General features: G+C 42.5%; 1 protein-coding gene across 2 annotated transcripts; it reads right to left on the reverse strand.

Moving 5' to 3' along the window:
• Positions 1–7,780: 7,780 nt before the first annotated feature.
• On the reverse strand, positions 7,781–8,986 carry LOC135428933 (uncharacterized). Of its 2 annotated transcripts, none has more exons than XM_064683064.1 (2): positions 8,249–8,983; positions 7,781–8,160 (listed from the first exon to the last, which is right to left on the reverse strand). In XM_064683064.1, exons 1-2 carry the CDS (start codon positions 8,862–8,864, stop codon positions 7,976–7,978), a joined length of 801 nt encoding a protein of 266 aa, XP_064539134.1. In that variant the 5' UTR covers positions 8,865–8,983; the 3' UTR covers positions 7,781–7,975. The 2 variants fall into 2 exon arrangements, with proteins under 2 accessions (XP_064539134.1, XP_064539135.1); XM_064683065.1 differs by lacking the exon at positions 7,781–8,160 and having other exon boundaries at positions 8,249–8,389; positions 8,459–8,986.
• Positions 8,987–9,244: the final 258 nt, after the last annotated feature.

Below are 9,244 nucleotides of genomic sequence, written 5' to 3' on the forward strand. Positions count from 1 at the left end.
GATTACTTGAGGCATCATAAACTAGCCATGGAGTCGGAGAGGAGAGGAGTTCAGAGCCGTGTGTGGCTGAAAACAAAAATAATGCCAGCGATATGTCTTCGCCATAAAACCTGAAAACGGGCGAAATAAATAAATAGTCGAAAAAAAGGAAACGAGCAAACTGCAATGTAAATGAAATGCATCAAACATTGCCCTGCAAGCCTCACAATTCTGTACAATTCCATTCAGCTCGTTATGTCGTTTTTATGGGGCGTATCATAAAGTCATAAAAGTGTGAAAACCGCGGCGAGATCAAAAGACCGAAAAGTCGGCACGAGGCCGCATTAGAGAGCAAAGATATTTACACAAAGTACTATAGGCTGCAATAGTTTTTTTTTTTTTGAAATACTCGTTAGGTCAATCAATGGGTCATTGTCAAAAATATTTTGAGTTGAATAACAGAAATTATTCACAGCGCGTAATAAACTTTCATTTCTCATTAGTGTTGATTTAAAACAACGTCGATATATCGACTTATCGATGTACAGCAAAACCGATTTTAAATGTTTCGATAAACATAGATCAATTTTTGAGCAAACGTCGGATGTGTTAGTCTTATGGTAAGAATCTTGAAAGCGAAAAAGAAATTTCCAACGGATGGCTTAGCGAAAGTCGTACCAAAGAAATTATTACAAAGATCTTTTAAAAGAAATTTTAAGCCAATCCCAAAAAAAAAAGTTGTTAAACAAAAAGTTGCAAAAGTGGCAGACGGAATTTGAAAAATCGCTGAAACACGTATTAATTAAGTTCTTAAGTAGGGCTTTGAAAACAAAGTCCACAGCAAATCGGACAAAATGTAAGACATAGGGATTTAGATTTCGCGATCTGCTGACATCCTGCCGAAAGAAAGTGTGAAAACTATTTTTCTTAGCCTTCATAATAATAGCTTGCGAACAAATGTTAGCTGAAATTTTAATGTTGTCAGCTCGTTTTCTATATCCATCGTCTTTATGAATTCAACAAATAATTGAATGCTGAAAAAATAGAAGAAATACAACAAAATGTAAACTAACACCAAGTGTGACCGCGTAGCTTTTTTTCAAAGAGAACGGTCACACTCACATAAGCAAGCATTACGGGATCAAAAACAACAGCTTTTAGTTTGACTTTCATATCCTTATTGCTTTGATAGACGAAACCTAAATCAAATCTTGATCAGGAGTTCCACTAATAATATTGGAAAATTTGTAGGATCACTATATCGATAACGAATATTCCGATAAATCGAAGGAGTGATACTCGTTATTGCAGCTATTATCGAATGTAAAATCAACTTTCGTTTCGGACTTAAATCGGACAGATCTGCATAGCATGTATGGATTATACGAGTCTTCCAGTTAGAACAATTCTCGGACTTAACTATTTGTGGAGTACCATCAATTTATGCAATAGCCGCCAAATTAGTAGCCAGTCACTTCCGCTTCGGGGCGTCAGTTTTGCAACTAAAATCTTTTCCGAGTCCGGCAATTGGAAGTTACACACACACACACACAGATGCAGTTGCAGTTGCACATGCAAGCTAATAAATTTCATTGATGTGTCTATTTTCGGCTGGCCTGTTTGGCCCCCCCTCCCCCTCGCAACTCCCAGCGGAGCCTTAAAGTGCCTGCAACGGAAGCAATTTGTAGCTACAAGCTGTAATTTCTATGCGGCTCCGCCCTGACCCCGCCCGCCCCGCCCGGGTTGCGGTGCCGTGCCGCAATGCCGCCTAAAAGACGTCGATAATTCTTAAGCAACGGCGCGAAAATCGGGAAAATAAGAGCGTGCAAATTTTGTCTGTCAGTGGTTCGCCCGGGTCCGGATCCGGGGGCATGTTAGTGGAGGAGTGGTTGGCCTTACAGCAATTGCTGCACATTTTATTTAACCCTTTTTATGGCCTCATTATAGCCGGGGTAGGTCGCAAACGACGCGCACACATAGACAATATATTTTCGTGAGGGGGGGGGGGGGGTGGCAAAGTGGGCGGAGTGGCCAGGAGGGACGCCAACACGCGGAAATGAGGCTAGGAATCAAGCAAATAAATGTTTTATAAAATGTTCGCAGCACACAAAGTAAGTAGCGAAATTTCCCGCACTTCTCGAGCCATTAAAATGAAATTTATTGTTCGCAATGTTTTATGGTTATACCAAAATTTCGTGCAGCGAGCGACTCCGTAATTTGCTGGAAAATCAGCAGTCACGATGTGAAGTAGTGCCAACTTATTGGTGCTTTGTCTTTTAAGGTCCAAATGATACGCATATATTAATACTAATAAGCCGTTACAACTAATTTAAGAGGTGTATTTTAAATATTTGTGGGAATTATCATTTTTGCAAATCAATTTCTATTGCATTCAAAAAGTTAAAGCACCCTTAAAACTCTCTTAGTTAAGGATCAATATCAGAAACTGGAAGATGATTAAATGAACTCCATTTGGAAACCAGACGCCGCCTCGGATGTGAAAATCATGCATTGCAATTCATATTCAGCGCGAAAGGGAAAGTTCGCTCGTTGAGAGGTAAAGAGAAATTAATAGCGACTAAGACTTTCAGACTGGGTCCCAGCTAGTGTATGGCAATAAGCCCTCCCCACTCCCTCCACCCGGCCACGGCACTTACTGTTGCTTCAGAGGCCGGCAGCCGCTTCCTTTGCAGGCGCAAGTTGGGGCCATAAATTTGCGGAGCGCAACGCGAAATAACCGAAAAATGCAAGACAAGCTCTGCAGCAGCCTCTTTAGTGCCGAGAATGGCAGCGTTTCGAGGGGATGGAGGGAGATCGAGGGGGGGCTGTGTGATATCTAGCGCACATTCAGCGCGACGATAAATTTCCAGGGCAAAATGTGTAAATTATAAATACGAGCAATTATTTTAACTCTACTTAACAAATTACCATGCCATAGCATATGGGGCAAAAGGTATAAATTACCGTCTTTTACGACTTGCGGAAATTGTATGGCGACGACGATGGCAGGTTGTATGTGCGTGTGTTCGTGTGTGTGTCTGTGTGTGTGTGTGTGAAAGTCGGTTTAATTGTGTGTGTGTGTGCTTAATTGTGTGTTTGTCAGAGGCGTCGACGTCGGCGGTCGGTTCAAGAAGCAGGACCCGTTGCTGCTTCCTGTGTAGGCACACCCCACATTTTTCGAAAATGTTGAAGCTCCATTTAAATTAATTTGACCAAAGATCTTTGACAATGAGTTTGAGTCCGATCGCATGCTCAACAAAAAAGTTCCATACAAACATTTTTCCCGATTCTTCCACTCATGCGGGTGGAATTTTTCGAAACCCCGTCTTAACTTGCACCTCCATCACATTAGGTAACTACAGTAAAAGCTTCTTTCTAGGTCTTACGATTTGGGGTGATTTTTTAGTCACTCAGCCAGGAGATAGATAAGGGCAGCAATCATCTAATCATTAGATCATTAGTTTAAGTTGTAAGAAAGAACCCGAAAGTGAAATTTGTAATAAACAGCCCTGTTCATGATTCATGATAATTACACATGAATAATTTACACGTCTACGCGCTTTTCCAAAGCAATTCATTATAAAACATTTCGAGTCGACTCACTCTGCTCATCCTGAACGCCCCGTTTCCAAAAGCTGTAATGAGTTGTGGACTACGACAGCTGCATTCATTGCCAAAACTGAACGTTGTATTACCAAAATGCGCTTTGGATTTTCCTTCTGCACTGCCTTTGATGTCTTTAGACTGCGCAAAAATGTTTGGCGCAGCAGTTGGAAGGCAAAGGCGCGCGTGCAAATATAATTTATGGAGACCATCAACAACCCTTAGAGCTGGAGCTCGGATGATAGATGGCGTGCCAGAATGTCTGCCATGCCCTGGCAACCATGGCAGCCAAGCGGAGGCGAAGCAAGTTAACCCAAAACCCAAAATATGCTGCGGGCGATATATTTCTCGCACTCACTGTCATCGCGGCCATGTCGAGAGTGCAAGTGAGAACGACAGAGAGAGAGAGAGAGAGAGAGAGGGAGTGTAGTAAAGTGCCGAGCACTTTCAAATTGAAATGTCGTTTCGGCTGGCGCTAGAATTTTTCATTGCCAATTTCTTGAAGAGCAGTCGCCAGGGGCTGTCAGAAGCTGCCAGGGCTGCCAAGGGCTGCCATATTTCTGCCATATTTCTCGAGAGCCAACACAAATGTCACATCAATCTTGTGACCAGTGTTGCGTAAGAAGTAAAGAAAATATTCATTTTGCTTTGGCCCCCCAAAAATAAATCAAGTTTTGCGACGCTGCCGCATGCGTAAATGATTAATGACCTGGCCATTTGGCGCGAATTTCAAATGAAGTACTACACCAGCTAGTTTATATATGTACCTACGTGTGTACAGATATTCGGAATAACTAGTTTTAAGTTAACTTTTATAAATAAATTGCAAATCGAATCTGAATGAAATACATTGTTTGCCTGATTTTTAATCGTAAGAAGGTAGGAATCGCAGTTTGCATAGCATTCGACTCCGTGAATCTAAAATTCTTATTTTGGATAGTAAGAATATATCGATAAAATCGATATCATAAAGTATATATGTATATTTATTTTTGATCAGTCAGTGGGTTTCGAACTAGTCCCTCAGTTTGTAAGCTATCTACATTTGTCGGAACCAGCTGGATCGGACCGCTATATCATATAGCTGCCATAGGAACGATCATTCCAAAAGTAGCTTCTTTTATGAACAACTTTTTTGTTTATCAAGATATCTTGACCAAACTTGGCATTTATAGGTTTTACTATGTTCCCCACATTTATGCAAAATCTTATTTACATCGTAGCAATATATCTTATAGCTGCCATAGGAACGATCGGTCAAAAATTAAGTTTTTGTCCGGCAAACTTTTTTATTTTCATACTCGGCATTTTATATTTACCCTGCAAAGCAATATTAGCATAATGAAAAGGTTCGTACTGCAAGGGTATTAAATCTTCGGCGTGCCGAAGATAGACATTCGTTTCACCCTTTGTCCATTAAAAGGGTAAAGAAAGTGAAAACCTACCTGTTGGTAGAGGAAGGTTAAGGGTATTCCCGACTAGAGCACTCTTACTTTCTGTATTTTCTTATTACATATGAGGAAAGCTGGACGCTGCGTACAGGGTAGCTCCTAGTTGGGTTGAGGTTGTAGGGCCCAGGTTTTGGGAACTCTTTTATCTATGTGTAAGTACATTGTACGACAGATATATGACAACTGACCTATATAGGTCAAGCTTTTCTGCCTTCAATTACTTTAATTACCAATGTATCTCAGCATTTACGTCTTAGCTAAACTAAAAGTATATTAAAAATCATAATCATCCAAAGTAAATAGTTGGATACGAAAACTTTAGATAACTCGTTAATGTAAAACAAAATAGATTTTACACCAAGCAGATGCTTAATTTTGGTCAAACCAATAGGTCAACGGCATGTCATTTAAATAATGCTCGCATGTGGCGATGCTATAACCGATGTCGCATTGCCACATTGCCATCTTTGGTAGGTTTTCACCTGCTGACTTGGCCACGCTTCAGCCCCAGAGACTAGCATGATGTCTGATAATTTTTAAAAATTTTGCGGGTCAAAACGATTGGGCGCCTACAGAGGAGGCAAATGCGGCGTCGAAGACAAGCGGGGTGCGACCAAATGGACAGCTGCTTGAATACCCTGTACGCCGTACCAGAGGCACGTCTCAATGCAACAATAAATGATGTTTTAGCTCTGGTGAGTACGAATATGACAGCAAGATCGTTTAAAAGAGGAGTGTTTTATCGTCCATCAGCCTCGGCTGCACAGCTCCTACTGCCAGGCGCTGTGGCACCGACAACGGCAACAGATGTTGCTGTGGCAGTCTTCTTGCTGCATGTGGCGACTCATGTCGCTGATTAGCATCGCCTTTGCCACTCGTGTCAGCGCGATAAGCTCTCAAGCCGCATGCCTCATGAGCCGTGCTTCGATGCGAGCAGATGCCGATGCCACATTTCATTGCCAAACATGCTTTTTATCATGCGGCTTCAAGCTTGTGCAGCCAAATAAGCTGACGAAGAGTGCTTGCTTAGGTAACTCGAGGAATTATATTTACCCACTTTAAATCGTTATATTTCAATTTCCAGTTAACACTTGTTTCCCAGTATGTTAGAACATATTGCTTTCCATATTTACAGCATTTACTCAAACAAGTTATTTTCGCGATTTTACGAGAATTTACACTTGGACAGTGGGCGGAGCCGTATTTACTGAAGAAGGAGAATCGGGAATGTAAATATAACAAGTAAGAGGTTCTAATCGGGAGCTCCCGACTAGGGGATACCCTGAAACCGCTTGATTTATCGATTACTTGGAAACGGGGCAAGCTATCGAATATCGGAAACAAACTCGATCTGCGCGGGCACTAGGAGGACCTACAGCTAAAATTTCTCTAGCTCTTATAGGTTCTGAGATCCTTGCGTTCATACATACGGACATTTGGACGGACGGACAGATGGACGGACGGACAAACAGACGGACATGGCTAGATCGACTCGGCTGTTGATGCTGATCAAGAATATATGGGGTCGGAGATGCTTCCTTCTGCCTGTTACATACATTTGCACAAATACATAATACCCTTTTACCCATTTTCAATGGGTTCAGGGTATAAAAATATTTTAGGACTGTGTGTGAAATCCGAGGTATGCTTAAGAACTTATGTTTCAAAATTAATTTGAATGAAATATATCGAAAATAAAGATAAATTTTTTTAGTACATAGATTTGAGCTTTTAAAGTTTTTGAAAAGATTGTAGCAACTCGGGGTTCGGATATAGTATTTCTTATCTGTGACATGCACTACGAATTTCAAATGTCCTCTTTTACACATTTACAATGGGCATACCCTCGAAAAAATAGAACATTCAACTTAGGTGCAAATGCGCAATATTGCCTAAGCCTGAGTACCTCTCAGGTTGGGAACTTTCAATCTGTGATTTGATGACCATCAAAGGTTCAACTAGCTTAGTTAAAACCGATGAAGCTCCGTTTTGTCGTATACTTATTTCAATTTGAAAGTTTAACAAACAGTTTATCAGCAGATAGAAAATATTAGTATTTGTGCTAAGCTCAGGAAACTTGGCTCTTCCATCGATTTTTTCCATCTTTCCGAGATTTGTATAAAGTGTATGCATTCATCCATAGCTATGAGTGTGCATATATCAATTTGAAAGTGGCAACCTAACAAGAAACCTTCCCGCTGAGAACTCGCATGCTGTTTTCCCCCATTCACTGACCCGGCTCCCTCCTCCACATGTTTGGGTGCAACTTCTCTTGCTTCGGCAGAGTCTCATTAGCTGCTGCATTCGATGACGCCAAACAAGCCACTTAATTTAAATTTAAATGTTTACTTCTCGCTTTGCGTGTGGGGCAAAGTATTTGGTTTTCGTTCCCTTCCCCCCCCCCCCCTCAACCGCCTACCGTTCCTTTCATCTGTCTTTCGCTGTCACGACATGCCAAGATTTATTTTTGGTATTCCACGAGCGACTAAAATGCGCTGTCAGCGCAGCAGTTGCTGCCATACGTCGACCCATCGTTCCGTCCTCTTGTGTAGCGACAGCTACATTAGCGTCTGATGGTGGTCCTCTGCCTGGTCGGCTCCGCCCCGCACCTTCCCCCCCGCCGTCCGCCTCGCAGCGTCCGCAGGGACGGACCAACTTTGAGTTCCCTCTCATTGCACTTGACACCCGAAATTGATGCGCCTTGCGCCCAACCCACATTAATTAGGCAAAATATTGACACGTTGATGTGTGGTGTGGATATTGATTTATGCGTTGGTTGCGAGTTCAGTTTAATCAACTATTTTCAGGTTGGAATTTTCGGAAAACAAAAAATTCTATTAAAATATTATACCATAAGTTCTATTTGACGGAGGATTTGCCGTTGCCCTGTCAGCTGCTCCTGTTCATCTTGTCGGCGGCGCTTGATCACCTGGTATCACCTGTTAAACGGATTTATGCGAACTACCTTTTGAGGTAGCTTCCCTATGCACTGGATGTCGGCGTTGCCAAGCACATGGCAGCCTAGTAGCCGCGTTTGCAATGGTTTTACGCTTGGAACACCTATTGAACGGATTTATGCGAAGCACCAATTGGAGAAAAGCCCCCAGGCGCTGCTTGTTGGCCTTGCCTAGAGTTTTGTGGATTATGTGTTATGAAAAGGTACGAAATCAGCGGCTTTGCTTGAGAATGGCTTTATCTACCAGTTAATAGCTTACCATAGTCCTGGTTGGCCCAGTTTGATCTGTTGTTATACGCCTGTTGGGCTGACGAGTCGATACCGAAACTGGGGTCTTGAAGTGAGATGGATGATTTGATGATACTAGGAAGAACTTTCTGCTGTCGCCCGGCTGTGTGCTCTGCGAAAGAAGAGGGTTTTGAGCTCGTCTTGTTCAAGTGTGGATCATCTCTGTTGCCCTGACGCGCACAACTTTCCGTAGTTTTCTTCAGCAGGAGCCACGACTTCTGCAGAATGTTACCCTCCACAATCAGCCTCTCATAGCCCTTAAGCAGCTTTCTCACATCAACGCCGACCAGCTCCTCGGGCATGGGCTGGTCGCTGAACTGCCTGGATGTCTGACGCAGATCCTCGAAACGCTGAATCAACTGTTTGATATTACCAACGCACTCCTGCTCGTCAACCTTGTCATCTACCTCCAGGGGGGCCAATGGCGGGGCTGCCATTAATGGATCTGGCCGATCAGTGCTGATGTTCCGCAATATCTGGGCAGTCTCCTCCATAAATGTCTCTTGGCGCTTACGGAGCTCCTGGAGGCGCATCTTCAGCTCGTCCAGGTACGCCAGTTGTTGGGAGGTCGGCTGCTTGCAGGCCATCCTGACAGTCACATAAATTTAGCAACGATATAAGTATTACAGAAACATTGAGACTTGTTTTCCAAGCCCTTTTTGTGTAAATGGTTTGTGTTTAATATTTGAAAGAGTTCAACTCCTGTGTCGACTGTAGGCGCCCGGTTGACTATGTCGCAAACCGATTCAATTGAAGTTTAGGTCACTTTATTTCAGATTGTGATACGTTTCGTGCTCCAAATGACCCAAATAAAAAGTAAATTCAAGCCGAAGCGTTAATGGAATACACAACAAAATATACACGGTCTTTTTCTTGTCTTGGTCTTTTCCTCTTATATAGAATGGATTTTTGGCAATGTCTCAAAAAGCGTAGTACCCCAGCCAGAAGTACACACTGACATCTTCAT

This window comes from Drosophila montana, unplaced genomic scaffold (assembly GCF_035044405.1).
Source record: "Drosophila montana isolate Dmon_TW-CO22-7 unplaced genomic scaffold, ASM3504440v1 contig_2581_1, whole genome shotgun sequence".
In the NCBI taxonomy this organism is placed as follows: Eukaryota; Metazoa; Arthropoda; class Insecta; order Diptera; family Drosophilidae; genus Drosophila; species Drosophila montana.